Source organism: Coregonus clupeaformis, chromosome 10 (genome assembly GCF_020615455.1).
Source record: "Coregonus clupeaformis isolate EN_2021a chromosome 10, ASM2061545v1, whole genome shotgun sequence".
Classification (NCBI taxonomy): Eukaryota; Metazoa; Chordata; class Actinopteri; order Salmoniformes; family Salmonidae; genus Coregonus; species Coregonus clupeaformis.
This window is the reverse complement of record NC_059201.1, coordinates 36,036,202-36,055,318: the sequence shown is the minus strand read 5'-3', so window position 1 is coordinate 36,055,318 and position 19,117 is coordinate 36,036,202. Positions and strand designations below refer to the sequence as shown.

Genomic DNA, 19,117 nt, shown 5'->3' with positions numbered 1-19,117 from the left:
TATTCGTCACTGTAGTGTAAAAACATGGTTGGTTATTCGTCACTGTAGTGTAAAAACATGGTTGGTTATTCGTCACTGTAGTGTAAAAACATGGTTGGTTATTCGTCACTGTAGTGTAAAACATGGTTGGTTATTCGTCACTGTAGTGTAAAAACATGGTTGGTTATTCGTCACTGTAGTGTAAAAACATGGTTGGTTATTCGTCACTGTAGTGTAAAAACATGGTTGGTTATTCGTCACTGTAGTGTAAAAACATGGTTGGTTATTCGTCACTGTAGTGTAAAACATGGTTGGTTATTCGTCACTGTAGTGTAAAAACATGGTTGGTTATTCGTCACTGTAGTGTAAAAACATGGTTGGTTATTCGTCACTGTAGTGTAAAAACATGGTTGGTTATTCGTCACTGTAGTGTAAAACATGGTTGGTTATTCGTCACTGTAGTGTAAAAACATGGTTGGTTATTCGTCACTGTAGTGTAAAAACATGGTTGGTTATTCGTCACTGTAGTGTAAAAACATGGTTGGTTATTCGTCACTGTAGTGTAAAAACATGGTTGGTTATTCGTCACTGTAGTGTAAAAACATGGTTGGTTATTCGTCACTGTAGTGTAAAAAACATGGTTGGTTATTCGTCACTGTAGTGTAAAAACATGGTTGGTTATTCGTCACTGTAGTGTAAAACATGGTTGGTTATTCGTCACTGTAGTGTAAAAACATGGTTGGTTATTCGTCACTGTAGTGTAAAAACATGGTTGGTTATTCGTCACTGTAGTGTAAAACATGGTTGGTTATTCGTCACTGTAGTGTAAAAACATGGTTGGTTATTCGTCACTGTAGTGTAAAAACATGGTTGGTTATTCGTCACTGTAGTGTAAAAACATGGTTGGTTATTCGTCACTGTAGTGTAAAAACATGGTTGGTTATTCGTCACTGTAGTGTGAGCAACAGCCAACCACGTGTGGTGGTTACACAGATACGGTACAGATGTCCATAACTAGGCTTGGCGATATACCGTTTATACCGTATACCGGGGTATTCCGAAATACCGACGCCTCGCGGAGATGTTTGCTATGCCAGTACTTGTAAGTTAAGTATAACTGTAAGACATCTAAGATGTGTCAAATGATATCCAGCTCAGGGCTCCAGCTCTGCGTTGGGTTTGCTAACTTGCTAGCTAAGAGACTAGATGTCAAGATCAAGCTTCTTGGTAACAGCTGAGACATTCAGCCCCCTCCTGGATCTAGATCCCTGTCTAATTTAATTTTAAATAGCACCCCTTTTGTGCACATTCGGTAATACCATATACTGCCCAACCCTATCCATAACTTAAGATAACATAAATGCACAGCCGACTTTGATTAGAAGTCTTTCTGTAGCCTGGGTGGCCCTTCAATCAAAGCCCCTGCCTCTGCATCACATGTACTCTGTACAGCTGCCAGCATGGGTTCAGATCCCACCCACCGCTCTAGCATGGGTTCAGATCCCACCCACCGCTCTAGCACCTCATCTCCTTATTTACCTCTATATCTAACTATATCCCACCCACCGCTCTAGCACCTCATCTCCTTACTTACCTCTATATCTAACTATATCCCACCCACCGCTCTAGCACCTCATCTCCTTACTTACCTCTATATCTAACTATATCCCACCCACCGCTCTAGCACCTCATCTCCTTACTTACCTCTATATCTAACTATATCCCACCCACCGCTCTAGCACCTCATCTCCTTACTTACCTCTATATCTAACTATATCCCACCCACCGCTCTAGCACCTCATCTCCTTACTTACCTCTATATCTAACTATATCCCACCCACCGCTCTAGCACCTCACCTCCTTACTTACCTCTATATCTAACTATATCCCACCCACCGCTCTAGCACCTCATCTCCTTACTTACCTCTATATCTAACTATATCCCACCCACTGCTCTAGCACCTCATCTCCTTACTTACCTCTATATCTAACTATATCCCACCCACCGCTCTAGCACCTCATCTCCTTACTTACCTCTATATCTAACTATATCCCACCCACCGCTCTAGCATGGGTTCAGATCCCACCCCCCGCTCTAGCACCTCATCTCCTTATTTACCTCTATATCTAACTATATCCCACCCACTGCTCCAGCACCTCATCTCCTTACTTACCTCTATATCTAACTATATCCCACCCACCGCTCTAGCACCTCATCTCCTTACTTACCTCTATATCTAACTATATCCCACCCACCGCTCTAGCACCTCATCTCCTTACTTACCTCTATATCTAACTATATCCCACCCACCGCTCTAGCACCTCATCTCCTTACTTACCTCTATATCTAACTATATCCCACCCACCGCTCTAGCACCTCACCTCCTTACTTACCTCTATATCTAACTATATCCCACCCACCGCTCTAGCACCTCATCTCCTTACTTACCTCTATATCTAACTATATCCCACCCACTGCTCTAGCACCTCATCTCCTTACTTACCTCTATATCTAACTATATCCCACCCACCGCTCTAGCACCTCATCTCCTTACTTACCTCTATATCTAACTATATCCCACCCACCGCTCTAGCATGGGTTCAGATCCCACCCCCCGCTCTAGCACCTCATCTCCTTATTTACCTCTATATCTAACTATATCCCACCCACTGCTCCAGCACCTCATCTCCTTATTTACCTCTATATCTAACTATATCCCACCCACCGCTCTAGCACCTCATCTCCTTACTTACCTCTATATCTAACTATATCCCACCCACCGCTCTAGCACCTCATCTCCTTACTTACCTCTATATCTAACTATATCCCACCCACTGCTCTAGCACCTCATCTCCTTACTTACCTCTATATCTAACTATATCCCACCCACCGCTCTACCACCTCATCTCCTTACTTACCTCTATATCTAACTATATCCCACCCCCCGCTCCAGCACCTCATCTCCTTACTTACCTCTATATCTAACTATATCCCACCCACCGCTCTAGCACCTCATCTCCTTACTTACCTCTATATCTAACTATATCCCACCCCCCGCTCCAGCACCTCATCTCCTTACTTACCTCTATATCTAACTATATCCCACCCACCGCTCTAGCACCTCATCTCCTTACTTACCTCTATATCTAACTATATCCCACCCACCGCTCTAGCACCTCATCTCCTTACTTACCTCTATATCTAACTATATCCCACCCACCGCTCTAGCATGGGTTCAGATCCCACCCCCCGCTCTAGCACCTCATCTCCTTACTTACCTCTATATCTAACTATATCCCACCCACTGCTCTAGCACCTCATCTCCTTACTTACCTCTATATCTAACTATATCCCACCCACTGCTCTAGCACCTCATCTCCTTACTTACCTCTATATCTAACTATATCCCACCCACCGCTCTAGCACCTCATCTCCTTACTTACCTCTATATCTAACTATATCCCACCCCCCGCTCTACCACCTCATCTCCTTACTTACCTCTATATCTAACTATATCCCACCCACTGCTCTAGCACCTCATCTCCTTACTTACCTCTATATCTAACTATATCCCACCCACTGCTCTAGCACCTCATCTCCTTACTTACCTCTATATCTAACTATATCCCACCCACCGCTCTACCACCTCATCTCCTTACTTACCTCTATATCTAACTATATCCCACCCACTGCTCTAGCACCTCATCTCCTTACTTACCTCTATATCTAACTATATCCCACCCACCGCTCTAGCACCTCATCTCCTTACTTACCTCTATATCTAACTATATCCCACCCACCGCTCTAGCACCTCATCTCCTTACTTACCTCTATATCTAACTATATCCCACCCACCGCTCTAGCACCTCATCTCCTTACTTACCTCTATATCTAACTATATCCCACCCACCGCTCTAGCACCTCACCTCCTTACTTACCTCTATATCTAACTATATCCCACCCACTGCTCTAGCACCTCATCTCCTTACTTACCTCTATATCTAACTATATCCCACCCACCGCTCTAGCACCTCATCTCCTTACTTACCTCTATATCTAACTATATCCCACCCACTGCTCTAGCACCTCATCTCCTTACTTACCTCTATATCTAACTATATCCCACCCACCGCTCTAGCACCTCACCTCCTTACTTACCTCTATATCTAACTATATCCCACCCACCGCTCTAGCACCTCACCTCCTTACTTACCTCTATATCTAACTATATCCCACCCACCGCTCTAGCACCTCATCTCCCTTACTTACCTCTATATCTAACTATATCCCACCCACTGCTCTAGCACCTCATCTCCTTACTTACCTCTATATCTAACTATATCCCACCCACCGCTCTAGCACCTCATCTCCTTACTTACCTCTATATCTAACTATATCCCACCCACCGCTCTAGCACCTCATCTCCTTACTTACCTCTATATCTAACTATATCCCACCCACTGCTCTAGCACCTCATCTCCTTACTTACCTCTATATCTAACTATATCCCACCCACTGCTCTAGCACCTCATCTCCTTACTTACCTCTATATCTAACTATATCCCACCCACCGCTCTAGCACCTCATCTCCTTACTTACCTCTATATCTAACTATATCCCACCTGTCCGTCCCGGTCTAGATGAGCTGCTGAGTACCAACCTGGAGCCTGGGGACAGAGAGCAGGTGATTCACCACCTCCACAGAGAGCTGCTGGAGGCCCAGGAGTTGGCCAACACAGGCAAGCAGAAGTGTCTGGACCTCCAGGCCTTACTGGAAGAGGAGAGGAGGAATAACACGCAGCAGACTGAGGAGTCAGCCAAGCAGATCCAGTACCTACAGAGTGAGTATATAGTACAGATCAGTACCTACAGAGTATAGTACAGATCAGTACCTACAGTGTGAGTATATAGTACAGATCAGTACCTACAGAGTGAGTATATAGTACAGATCAGTACCTACAGAGTGAGTATAGTACAGATCAGTACCTACAGAGTGAGTATATAGTACAGATCAGTACCTACAGAGTGAGTATATAGTACAGATCAGTACCTACAGAGTGAGTATATAGTACAGATCAGTACCTACAGAGTGAGTATATAGTACAGATCAGTACCTACAGAGTGAGTATATAGTACAGATCAGTACCTACAGAGTGAGTATAGTACAGATCAGTACCTACAGAGTGAGTATATAGTACAGATCAGTACCTACAGAGTAAGTATAGTACAGATCAGTACCTACAGAGTGAGTGTATATAGTACAGATCAGTACCTACAGAGTGAGTATATAGTACAGATCAGTACCTACAGAGTGAGTATAGTACAGATCAGTACCTACAGAGTGAGTATATAGTACAGATCAGTACCTACAGAGTGAGTATAGTACAGATCAGTACCTACAGAGTGAGTATATAGTACAGATCAGTACCTACAGAGTGAGTATAGTACAGATCAGTACCTACAGAGTGAGTATATAGTACAGATCAGTACCTACAGAGTGAGTATAGTACAGATCAGTACCTACAGAGTGAGTATATAGTACAGATCAGTACCTACAGAGTGAGTATATAGTACAGATCAGTACCTACAGAGTGAGTATAGTACAGATCAGTACCTACAGAGTGAGTATAGTACAGATCAGTACCTACAGAGTGAGTATAGTACAGATCAGTACCTACAGAGTGAGTATAGTACAGATCAGTACCTACAGAGTGAGTATATAGTACAGATCAGTACCTACAGAGTAAGTATAGTACAGATCAGTACCTACAGAGTGAGTGTATATAGTACAGATCAGTACCTACAGAGTGAGTATATAGTACAGATCAGTACCTACAGAGTGAGTATAGTACAGATCAGTACCTACATAGTGAGTATATAGTACAGATCAGTACCTACAGAGTGAGTGTATATAGTACAGATCAGTACCTACAGAGTGAGTATATAGTACAGATCAGTACCTACAGAGTGAGTATAGTACAGATCAGTACCTACAGAGTGAGTATAGTACAGATCAGTACCTACAGAGTGAGTATATAGTACAGATCAGTACCTACAGAGTGAGTATAGTACAGATCAGTACCTACAGAGTGAGTATATAGTACAGATCAGTACCTACAGAGTGAGTATATAGTACAGATCAGTACCTACAGAGTGAGTATATAGTACAGATCAGTACCTACAGAGTGAGTATAGTACAGATCAGTACCTACAGAGTGAGTATATAGTACAGATCAGTACCTACAGAGTGAGTATATAGTACAGATCAGTACCTACAGAGTGAGTATATAGTACAGATCAGTACCTACAGAGTGAGTATATAGTACAGATCAGTACCTACAGAGTGAGTATAGTACAGATCCGTACCTACAGAGTGAGTATAGTACAGATCAGTACCTACAGAGTAAGTATAGTACAGATCAGTACCTACAGAGTGAGTATAGTACAGATCAGTACCTACAGAGTGAGTATATAGTACAGCTCAGTACCTACAGAGTGAGTATATAGTACAGATCAGTACCTACAGAGTGAGTATATAGTACAGATCAGTACCTACAGAGTGAGTATAGTACAGATCCGTACCTACAGAGTGAGTATAGTACAGATCAGTACCTACAGAGTAAGTATAGTACAGATCAGTACCTACAGAGTGAGTATAGTACAGATCAGTACCTACAGAGTGAGTATATAGTACAGCTCAGTACCTACAGAGTGAGTATATAGTACAGATCAGTACCTACAGAGTGGGTATATAGTACAGATCAGTACCTACAGAGTGAGTATATATAGTACAGATCAGTACCTACAGAGTGAGTATATATAGTACAGATCAGTACCTACAGAGTGAGTATATATAGTACAGATCAGTACCTACAGAGTGAGTATAGTACAGATCAGTACCTACAGAGTGAGTATATAGTACAGATCAGTACCTACAGAGTGAGTATATAGTACAGATCAGTACCTACAGAGAGTATATAGTACAGATCAGTACCTACAGAGAGAGTGTATATAGTACAGATCAGTACCTACAGAGTGAGTATATAGTACAGATCAGTACCTACAGAGTGAGTATTGTACAGATCAGTACCTACATAGTGAGTATATAGTACAGATCAGTACCTACAGAGTGAGTATAGTACAGATCAGTACCTACAGAGTGAGTATATAGTACAGATCAGTACCTACAGAGTGAGTATATAGTACAGATCAGTACCTACAGAGTGAGTATATAGTACAGATCAGTACCTACAGAGTGAGTATAGTACAGATCAGTACCTACAGAGAGTATATAGTACAGATCAGTACCTACAGAGTGAGTGTATATAGTACAGATCAGTACCTACAGAGTGAGTATATAGTACAAATCAGTACCTACAGAGTGAGTATAGTACAGATCAGTACCTACATAGTGAGTATATAGTACAGATCAGTACCTACAGAGTAAGTATAGTACAGATCAGTACCTACAGAGTGAGTATATAGTACAGATCAGTACCTACAGAGTGAGTATATAGTACAGATCAGTACCTACAGAGTGAGTATATAGTACAGATCAGTACCTACAGAGTGAGTATAGTACAGATCAGTACCTACAGAGTGAGTATATAGTACAGATCAGTACCTACAGAGTGAGTATATAGTACAGATCAGTACCTACAGAGTGAGCATAGTACAGATCAGTACCTACAGAGTGAGTATATAGTACAGATCAGTACCTACAGAGTGAGTATAGTACAGATCAGTACCTACAGAGTGAGTATAGTACATATCAGTACCTGCAGAGTGAGTATAGTACAGATCAGTACCTACAGAGTGAGTATAGTACATATCAGTACCTACAGAGTGAGTATATAGTACAGATCAGTACCTACAGAGTGAGTATAGTACAGATCAGTACCTACAGAGTGAGTATTGTACAGATCAGTACCTACAGAGTGAGTATATAGTACAGATCAGTACCTACAGAGTGAGTATAGTACAGATCAGTACCTACAGAGTGAGTATATAGTACAGATCAGTACCTACAGAGTGAGTATAGTACAGATCAGTACCTACAGAGTGAGTATATAGTACAGATCAGTACCTACAGAGTGAGTATATAGTACAGATCAGTACCTATAGAGTGAGTATATAGTACAGATCAGTACCTGCAGAGTGAGTATAGTACAGATCAGTACCTACAGAGTGAGTATATAGTACAGATCAGTACCTACAGAGTGAGTATATAGTACAGATCAGTACCTACAGAGTGAGTATAGTACAGATCAGTACCTACAGAGTGAGTATATAGTACAGATCAGTACCTACAGAGTGAGTATATAGTACAGATCAGTACCTACAGAGTGAGTATATAGTACAGATCAGTACCTATAGAGTGAGTATATAGTACAGATCAGTACCTGCAGAGTGAGTATAGTACAGATCAGTACCTACAGAGTGAGTATATAGTACAGATCAGTACCTACAGAGTGAGTATATAGTACAGATCAGTACCTACAGAGTGAGAATAGTACAGATCAGTACCTACAGAGTGAGTATATAGTACAGATCAGTACCTACAGAGTGAGTATAGTACGGATCAGTACCTACAGAGTGAGTATATAGTACAGATCAGTACTTACAGAGTGAGTATATAGTACAGATCAGTACCTACAGAGTGAGTATAGTACAGATCAGTACCTACAGAGTGAGAGTATAGTACAGATCAGTACCTACAGAGTGAGTATATAGTACAGATCAGTACCTACAGAGTGAGTATATAGTACATATCAGTACCTACAGAGTGAGTATATAGTACAGATCAGTACCTACAGAGTGAGTATAGTACAGATCAGTACCTACAGAGTGAGTATAGTACAGATCAGTACCTATAGAGTGAGTATAGTACAGATCAGTACCTACAGAGAGTATAGTACAGATCAGTACCTACAGAGTGAGTATATAGTACAGATCAGTACCTACAGAGAGTATAGTACAGATCAGTACCTACAGAGTGAGTATATAGTACAGATCAGTACCTACAGAGTGAGTATAGTACAGATCAGTACCTACAGAGTGAGTATAGTACAGATCAGTACCTACAGAGTGAGTATATAGTACAGATCAGTACCTACAGAGTGAGTATAGTACAGATCAGTACCTACAGAGTGAGTATAGTACAGATCAGTACCTACAGAGTGAGTATATAGTACAGATCAGTACCTACAGAGTGAGTATATAGTACAGATCAGTACCTACAGAGTGAGTTAACTATGACTTGGGTTATATATACAGTGCATTCGGAAATTATTCAGACCCCTTTTTCCACATTTTGTTACGTTACAGACTTATTCTAAAATGGATAAAAGTATTTTTTTCTCATCAGTCTACACACAATACCCCATAATGACAAAGCGAAAACAAGGTTTTTATAAATTTTTTGCAAAGGCATGACGGCCCGTTTGGAGTTTGCCAAAAGGCACCTAAAGGACAATGAGAAACAAGATTCTCTGGTCTGAGGAAACCAAGATTGAACTCTTTGGCCTGAATGCCAAGCGTCACGTCTGGAGGAAACATGGCACCATCCCTACGGTGAAGCATGGTGGTGGCAGCATCATACTGTGGGGATGTTTTTCAGCGGCAGGGACTGGGAGACTAGTCAGGATCGAGGGAAAGATGAATGGAGCAAAGTACAGATAGATCCTTGATGAAAACCTGCTCCAGAGCGCTCAGGACCTCAGACTGGGGCGAAGGTTCACCTTACAACAGGACAATGACCCTAAGCACACAGCCAAGACAACACAGGAGTGGCTTCGGGACAAGTCTCTGAATGTTCTTGGGTGGCCCAGCCAGAGCCTGGACTTGAACCCGATCGAACATCTCTGGAGAGACCTGAAAATGGCTGTGCAGCGACGCTCCCCATCCAACCTGACAGAGCTTGAGAGGATCTGCAGAGAAGAATTTGAGAAACTCGCCAAATACAGGTGTGCCAAGCTTGTAGCGTCATACCCAAGAAGACTCTAGGCTGTAATCGCTGCCAAAGGTACTTCAACAAAGTACTGAGTACATTTCTGCCCTGCTAGAGCTGCCTCGGTCAACTGTAAGTGCTGTTATTGTGAAGTAAAAACGTCTAGGAGCAACAACGGCTCAGCCGCGAAGTGGTAGGCCACACAAGCTTACCGAACGTGAGTGCTGAAGCTTTTAGCGCTTAAAAATTGTTTATCCTCGGTTGTAACACTCACTACCGAGTTCCAAACTGGAAGCACAATAATTGTTTGTTAGGAGCTTCATGAAATGGGTTTCCATGGCAGAGTAGCCACACACAAGCCTAAGATCACCATGCGCAATGCCAAGCGTCGGCTGGAGTGGTGTAAAGCTCACCGCCATTGGACTCTGGAGCAGTGGAAATGCATTCTCTGGAGTTATTAATCACGCTTCACCATCTGGCAGTCCAACGGACTAATCTGGGTTTTGCAGATGCCAGGACAACGCTACCTGCCCGAATGCATAGTGCCGACTGTAAAGTTTGGTGGAGGAGGAATAATGGTCTGGGGCTGTTTTTCATGGTTCGGGCTAGGCCCCTTAGTTCCAGTGAAGGGAAATCTTAACGCTTCTAGACGATTCTGTGCTTCCAACTTTGTGGCAACAGTTTGGGGAAGGCCCTTTCCTGTTTCAGCATGACAATGCCCCCGTGCACAAAGCGAGGTCCATACAGAAATGGTTTGTCGAGATCAATGTGGAAGAACTTGACTGGTCTGCACAGAGCCCTGACCTCAACCCCATAGAACACCTTTGGGATTAATTGGAATGCCGACTGCGAGCCAGGCCTAATCGCCCAACAACAGTGCCCGAACCTCACTAATGCTCTTGTGGCTGAATGGAAGCAAGTCCCCGCAGCAATGTTCCAACATCTAGTGGAAAGCCTTCCCAGAAGAGTGGAGGCTGTTATAGCAGCAAAGGGGGACCAACTCCATATTAATGCCCAAGATTTTGGGATGAGATGTTTGACGAGCAGGTGTCCACATACTTTTGGTCATGTAGTGTACACTGAGTGTTCAAAACTTTAAGGACACCTTCCTAATATTGAGTTGCACTCAGAACAGCCTCAATTAGTCGGAGCATAGACTCTACAAGGTGTCAAGCGTTCCACAGGGATGCTGGCCCATGTTGACTCCAATGCTTCCCACAGTTGTGTCAAACTGGCTGGATGTCTTTTGGGTGGTGGACCATTCTTGATGCACACAGGAAACTGAGTTATAAACAGGAAACTGAGTTATAAACCCAGTAGCGCTGCAGTTTTTGAAACAAACCGGTGTTCCTGGTACCTACTACCATAGACCGTTCAAAGGCACTTCAATCTTTTGTCTTGCCCATTCACCCTCTGAATGGCACACATACACAATCCATGTCTCAATTGTCTCAAGGCTTAAAAATCCTTCTTTAACCTGTCTCCTCCCCTTCATCTACACTGATTGAAGTGGATTTAACAGGTGACATCAATAAGGGATCATAGCTTTCACCTGGATTCACCTGGTCAGTCTGTCATGGAAAGAGTTGTTAATGTTTTGTCCACTCAGTGTATGTTAATGTGTATATGTTTCCAGGCCAGTTGGGAAAGCTAGCGGTAGATATGGAGGAGTTGAAGGAGCAGAGAGAGAGCAGCATTGGCAGCACACAGGAGGAGCTGTACTCGGCTCAGGAGGAGGTGCTAGTCCTCCGCCACGCCATGGAGGCCGCCACGGCCGAGAGGGAGCGCGACATCGCCGCCCTGCAGAGGGACCTGGGAGGTGTCACGGCCGAGCTGGAGAAGTGGCGGCAGGCTGCGGCAAAATACGAACAGGAGATCAACTCCCTGCAGGCCACCTTCCTACAGCAGAGCCAGCACCAGCAGAGAGCCCACCAGCTACAAGGTACGATACCACGCTAACCACTAACCCTTCCAATAGCAGAGCCAGCACCAGCAGAGAGCCCACCAGCTACAAGGTACGATACCACGCTAACCACTAACCCTTCCAACAGCAGAGCCAGCACCAGCAGAGAGCCCACCAGCTACAAGGTACGATACCACGCTAACCACTAACCCTTCCAATAGCAGAGCCAGCACCAGCAGAGAGCCCACCAGCTACAAGGTACGATACCACGCTAACCACTAACCCTTCCAATAGCAGAGCCAGCACCAGCAGAGAGCTAACGATCTACAAGGTACAATTTTATACTAAACCTAATACAGTTGAAGTCGGAAGTTTACATACACCTTAGCCAAATACATTTAAACTCAGTTTTTCACAATTCCTGACATTGAATCCTAGTAAAAATTCCCTGTCTTAGGTCAGTTAGGATCTCCACTTTATTTTAAGAAGGTGAAATGTCAGAATAATAGTAGAGAGAATGATTTATTTCAGCTTTTATTTCTTTCATCACATTCCCAGTGGGTCAGAAGTTTACATACACTCAATAAGTATTTGGTAGCATTGCCTTTAAATTGTTTAAAACTTGGGTCAAACGTTTCGGGTACCTTCCACAAGCTTCCCACAATAAGTTGGGTGAATTTTGGCCCATTCCTCCTGACAGAGCTGGTGTAACTGAATCAGGTTTGTAGGCCTCCTTGCTCGCACACGCCTTTTCAGTTCTGCCCACACATTTTCTATAGGATTGAGGTCAGGGCTTTGTGATGGCCACTACAATACCTTGACTTTGTTGTCCTTATGCCATTTTGCCACAACTTTGGAAGTATGCTTGGGGTCATTGTCCATTTGGAAGACCCATTTGCGACCAAGCTTTAACTTCCTGACTGATGTCTTGAGATGTTGCTTCAATATATCCACATCATTTTCCTTCCTCGTGATGCCATCTATTTTGTGAAGTGCACCAGTCCCTCCTGCAGCAAAGCAACAGTGGTTTTGGAGCAGTGGCTCCTTCCTCAAAGAGGATCAACTGTTGTAACCTGTCTAAATCTCCTCTCTGTCTCTGTCTCTCTGTAGGAGAGTTGGACCGTCTTCAGAAGGACTGCTCCAGTCTGCAGCAGGAGTGTGAGTGGCTCCGTTCTGAGAAGACGACCCTCGTGGACAGACTACACGGACTGGAGACTGAACTGGACAGGTGGGTCTACACACTGCAGATTGGGGGGTAGCCCTGACTGTCAACTGAACACCTTAGCCGTTACAAATAGACATGTTAGGTGGTGGGTTGAGGTCAGTCCTGTCCAATGACATCCAACTAAAGGAAGTTGTCAGTTCTGCCAAGTGTTGCTTTTTCAGATTTAGAGTGGTTAATAGTCACGTAGTCATGTACAGAGTTGCAGGGGTGATTGCAGGGTACAGTGAATATCTTAGGCTTTGAGATCCAACATGCAGGACTGAGTGAAATAAAATAATGAAAATGGTAATAAAAAGTATCAATAGCATGTATACATAATAACTGTGATGAATAAATACATGTCTGTTGAGGTGGAGGCGGAGTAAAGACATAGGGGGAGGAGTCCATAGGGGGAGTAGGGGGTAAGGGAAGTGAGAGTTGAGGGTGTGGGGGGGAGTGTCCATAGGGGGAGTAGCGGGTAAGGGAAGTGAGAGTTGAGGGTGTGGGGGGGGAGTGTCCATAGGGGGAGTAGCGGGTAAGGGAAGTGAGAGTTGAGGGTGTGGGGGGGAGGAGTGTCCATAGGGGGGAGTAGCGGGTAAGGGAAGTGAGAGTTGAGGGTGTGGGGGGGAGTGTCCATAGGGGGAGTAGCGGGTAAGGGAAGTGAGAGTTGAGGGTGTGGGGGGAGGAGTGTCCATAGGGGGAGTAGCGGGTAAGGGAAGTGAGAGTTGAGGGTGTGGGGGGTGTCCATAGGGGGAGTAGCGGGTAAGGTAAGTGAGAGTTGAGGGTGTGGGGGGGGGGAGTGGAGAGGAGGTAGCTGACTAGAGGTGGATGTTCAGCAGCCTGATGGTCTGAGGGTAGAAACTATTGGCCAGTCTGACAGTTTTTGCCCGCGTCTGAGTGATGGAAACAGGGAGAACAGGCCATGGCTCGGGTAGCTGGCGTCCCTGATGATCAGCTTGGTATTCCTGCGACACCTGGTGTTGTAGGTGTCCTGTAGGGCAGTCAGTGTGTACTCAGTGGTGCGTTCGGCTGAGCGTATCACCCTCTGAAGGGCCTTGCGGTCCGCGTGGTGGAGTTGCCGTACCAGGCTGTGATGCAGCCCGACAGTATGCTCTCGATGGTGCTCCTGTAGAACACTGTGAGGGTCTCGGCATCCTGAGGTGAAGAGTCGCTGTTGTGCCTTTTTCACTACGGTGTTTGTGTGGTTAGATCATGTCAGCTTCTCTGAGATGTGTACACAGAGGAATTTGAAGTTATTGACTGTCTCCACGGCGGCCCCATTGATGAGGATGGGGGCGTGTCCAGCCTGGTTCCTCCTGAAGTCCACGATCAGCTCCTTTTGTTTTGCTAACGAGGGAGAGGTTGTTTACCTGGCAGCACGCCGTCAGAGCCTACCTCCTCCCTGTAGGCCGTCTCGTCGTTGTTGGTGATCAGGCCTACTACTGATGTGTCGTCAGCGAACTTGATGATGGATTTGGAACTGTGTGGGCCGTACGCACTACCCTCTGTAGTGCCTTGCGGTCGGAGGCCAAGCAGTTGCCATACCAGGCGGTGATGCAACCAGTCAGGATGCTCTCGATGGTGCAGCTGTATTACTTTTTGAGGATCTGAGGATCCATGCCAAATCTTTTCAGTCTCCTGAGGGGGAATAGGTTTTGTCGTGCCCTCTTCACGACTGTCTTGGTGTGTTTGGACCATGATAGTTTGTTGGTAAGCTCTCAACCTGCTCCATTACAGCCCCATCGATGAGAATGGGGGCGTGCTCAGTCCTTCTTTTCCTGTAGTCCACCATCATCTCGTTTGTCTTGATCACGTTGAGGGAGAGGTTGTTATCCTGGCACCACACGGCCAGGTCTCTGACCTCCTCCCTATAGGCTGTCTCGTCGTTGTCGGTGATCAGGCCTACCACTGTTGTGTCGTCAGCAAACTTAATGATGGTGTTGGAGTCGTGCCTGGCCATGCAGTCCTGGGTGAACAGGGAGTACAGGAGGGGACTGAGCACGCACCCCTGAGGGGCCCCCGTGTTGAGGATCAGCATGGCAGATGTGGTGTTGCCTACCCTTACCACCTGGGGGCGGCCCGTCAGGAAGTCCAGGATCCAGTTGCAGAGGGAGGTGTTTAGTCCCAGGGTCCTTAGCTTAGTGATGAGCTTTGAGGGCACTATGGTGTTGAATGCTGAGCTGTATCACATCTCCATTCAGAGCTGTTTCCCGTATCATATCTCCATTCAGAGCTGTATTCCGTATCATATCTACATTCAGAACTGTATTCACAAAGACAGGACAGTTTTTCCAAGCCTGGCACTGTCTCTCAGCTGAACATGAACCTGGTTTCAGGGTGGGGCTTTTGGTTTAACCTCTAGTTTAACAGGAAATGTCCACTTCCCTGTATGCAGACACACTGGAAAGAATAGAAGGGACTTTTGCTGCCTCGTCTCTCTGACAGTCCCCAGGTCTCTCTGCTGACACTCAACACCCTCCTTCCTGAAGGATTCCTTCAACACAGTACTATCTCAATCTGGGGGGTAGTAGTACTAGCTTGGGGGTTTGAGGAAGAGGAGGCTGGGCTAGTCTAGCAGGTATTCCTTAGCTGTGGGGGTTTGAGGAAGAGGTGTCTGGGCTAGTCTAGCAGGTATTCCTTAGCTGTGGGGGTTTGAGGAAGAGGAGGCTGGGCTAGTCTAGCAGGTATTCCTTAGCTGTGGGGGTTTGAGGAAGAGGTGGCTGGGCTAGTCTAGCAGGTATTCCTTAGCTGTGGGGGTTTGAGGGAGAGGAGGCTGGGCTAGTCTAGCAGGTATTCCTTAGCTGTGGGGGTTTGAGGAAGAGGTGGCTGGGCTAGTCTAGCAGGTATTCCTTAGCTGTGGGGGTTTGAGGAAGAGGTGGCTGGGCTAGTCTAGCAGGTATTCCTTAGCTGTGGGGGTTTGAGGAAGAGGTGTCTGGGCTAGTCTAGCAGGTATTCCTTAGCTGTGGGGGTTTGAGGAAGAGGTGTCTGGGCTAGTCTAGCAGGTATTCCTTAGCTGTGGGGGGTTTGAGGAAGAGGAGGCTGGGCTAGTCTAGCAGGTATTCCTTAGCTGTGGGGGTTTGAGGAAGAGGTGTCTGGGCTAGTCTAGCAGGTATTCCTTAGCTGTGGGGGGTTTGAGGAAGAGGTGTCTGGGCTAGTCTAGCAGGTATTCCTTAGCTGTGGGGGTTTGAGGAAGAGGAGGCTGGGCTAGTCTAGCAGGTATTCCTTAGCTGTGGGGGTTTGAGGAAGAGGTGGCTGGGCTAGTCTAGCAGGTATTCCTTAGCTGTGGGGGTTTGAGGAAGAGGTGGCTGGGCTAGTCTAGCAGGTATTCCTTAGCTGTGGGGGTTTGAGGAACAGGTGGCTGGGCTAGTCTAGCAGGTATTCCTTAGCTGTGGGGGTTTGAGGAAGAGGAGGCTGGGCTAGTCTAGCAGGTATTCCTTAGCTGTGGGGGTTTGAGGAAGAGGTGTCTGGGCTAGTCTAGCAGGTATTCCTTAGCTGTGGGGGTTTGAGGAAGAGGAGGCTGGGCTAGTCTAGCAGGTATTCCTTAGCTGTGGGGGTTTGAGGAAGAGGTGTCTGGGCTAGTCTAGCAGGTATTCCTTAGCTGTGGGGGTTTGAGGAAGAGGTGTCTGGGCTAGTCTAGCAGGTATTCCTTAGCTGTGGGGGTTTGAGGAAGAGGAGGCTGGGCTAGTCTAGCAGGTATTCCTTAGCTGTGGGGGTTTGAGGAAGAGGTGGCTGGGCTAGTCTAGCAGGTATTCCTTAGCTGTGGGGGTTTGAGGAAGAGGAGGCTGGGCTAGTCTAGCAGGTATTCCTTAGCTGTGGGGGTTTGAGGAAGAGGTTGCTGGGCTAGTCTAGCAGGTATTCCTTAGCTGTGGGGGTTTGAGGAAGAGGTGGCTGGGCTAGTCTAGCAGGTATTCCTTAGCTGTGGGGGTTTGAGGAAGAGGTGGCTGGGCTAGTCTAGCAGGTATTCCTTAGCTGTGGGGGTTTGAGGAAGAGGTGTCTGGGCTAGTCTAGCAGGTATTCCTTAGCTGTGGGGGTTTGAGGAAGAGGAGGCTGGGCTAGTCTAGCAGGTATTCCTTAGCTGTGGGGGTTTGAGGAAGAGGTGGCTGGGCTAGTCTAGCAGGTATTCCTTAGCTGTGGGGGTGTGAGGAAGAGGTGGCTGGGCTAGTCTAGCAGGTATTCCTTAGCTGTGGGGGTTTGAGGAAGAGGTGGCTGGGCTAGTCTAGCAGGTATTCCTTAGCTGTGGGGGTGTGAGGAAGAGGTGGCTGGGCTAGTCTAGCAGGTATTCCTTAGCTGTGGGGGTGTGAGGAAGAGGAGGCTGGGCTAGTCTAGCAGGTATTCCTTAGCTGTGGGGGTGTGAGGAAGAGGTGGCTGGGCTAGTCTAGCAGGTATTCCTTAGCTGTGGGGGTGTGAGGAAGAGGTGGCTGGGCTGGTCTAGCAGGTATTCCTTAGCTGTGGGGGTTTGAGGAAGAGGTGGCTGGGCTAGTCTAGCAGGTATTCCTTAGCTGTGGGGGTTTGAGGAAGAGGTGGCTGGGCTAGTCTAGCAGGTATTCCTTAGCTGTGGGGGTTTGAGGAAGAGGTGGCTGGGCTAGTCTAGCAGGTATTCCTTAGCTGTGGGGGTGTGAGGAAGAGGAGGCTGGGCTAGTCTAGCAGGTATTCCTTAGCTGTGGGGGTTTGAGGAAGAGGAGGCTGGGCTAGTCTAGCAGGTATTCCTTAGCTGTGGGGGTTTGAGGAAGAGGTGGCTGGGCTAGTCTAGCAGGTATTCCTTAGCTGTGGGGGTGTGAGGAAGAGGAGGCTGGGCTAGTCTAGCAGGTATTCCTTAGCTGTGGGGGTGTGAGGAAGAGGTGGCTGGGCTAGTCTAGCAGGTATTCCTTAGCTGTGGGGGTTTGAGGAAGAGGTGGCTGGAAGGGGAGTGTGTTCACTTTGCAGAATGAGATCAAAGTACCTCTCTGAGGTGCACATTTAGACTTCAGGCTTCCGTCCACATGTTGACATGTTGACCTGATGCTGACCTCTGCTCTCCTCCCCTTCTCTTCCAGTCTCAGCAGCAGTCTGATGTATGTAGAAGATCCACTAGTCCCTGTTTGGACTATTTCACAGTTCTGGACATGCTTTTATATAGTCTCTTTGTCCCCCTCCTCAGTTCCAGGGAGCAGACTGCCAGTCTGAAGACGTCCCAGGGAGAGATGCAGAGTAGACTGGGCTCACTGCAGGACCAACACCTCCAGGATGCTAACAAGCTGCAGACACAGCTGGCCCAGGCTGCTAGCAGGACACACAGCCTGCAGAGAGAGGTATGATACGGTTCACATACTGCAGACACAGCTGACCCAGGCTGCTAGCAGGACACAGCCTGCAGAGAGAGGTATGATACGGTTCACATACTGCAGACACAGCTGACCCAGGCTGCTAGCAGGACACAGCCTGCAGAGAGAGGTATGATACGGTTCACATACTGCAGTCACAGCTGACCCAGGCTGCTAGCAGGACACAGCCTGCAGAGAGAGGTATGATACGGTTCACATACTGCAGTCACAGCTGACCCAGGCTGCTAGCAGGACACAGCCTGCAGAGAGAGGTATGATACGGTTCACATACTGCAGTCACAGCTGACCCAGGCTGCTAGCAGGACACAGCCTGCAGAGAGAGGTATGATACGGTTCACATACTGCAGTCACAGCTGACCCAGGCTGCTAGCAGGACACAGCCTGCAGAGAGAGGTATAATACAGTTCACATACTGCAGTCACAGCTGACCCAGGCTGCTAGCAGGACACAGCCTGCAGAGAGAGGTATGATACGGTTCACATACTGCAGTCACAGCTGACCCAGGCTGCTAGCAGGACACAGCCTGCAGAGAGAGGTATGATACGGTTCACATACTGCAGTCACAGCTGACCCAGGCTGCTAGCAGGACACAGCCTGCAGAGAGAGGTATGATACGGTTTACATACTGCAGTCACAGCTGACCCAGGCTGCTAGCAGGACACAGCCTGCAGAGAGAGGTATGATACGGTTCACATACTGCAGTCACAGCTGACCCAGGCTGCTAGCAGGACACAGCCTGCAGAGAGAGGTATGATACGGT

The 19,117-nt window shown here is 46.6% G+C and overlaps 1 protein-coding gene across 3 annotated transcripts in view; it reads left to right on the top strand.

Moving 5' to 3' along the window:
- Positions 1–19,117, top strand: part of LOC121575383 (sarcolemmal membrane-associated protein-like) — a 209,358-nt gene that overhangs the window by 174,440 nt on the left and 15,801 nt on the right. For all 3 annotated transcript variants that reach the window (XM_041888450.2, XM_041888448.2, XM_041888449.2), the window contains 4 exons: positions 4,621–4,821; positions 11,566–11,871; positions 12,943–13,060; positions 18,174–18,324. In XM_041888450.2, the coding sequence (XP_041744384.1) occupies positions 4,621–4,821; positions 11,566–11,871; positions 12,943–13,060; positions 18,174–18,324 (776 nt within the window). The remainder of the gene's footprint in view (positions 1–4,620; positions 4,822–11,565; positions 11,872–12,942; positions 13,061–18,173; positions 18,325–19,117) is intronic.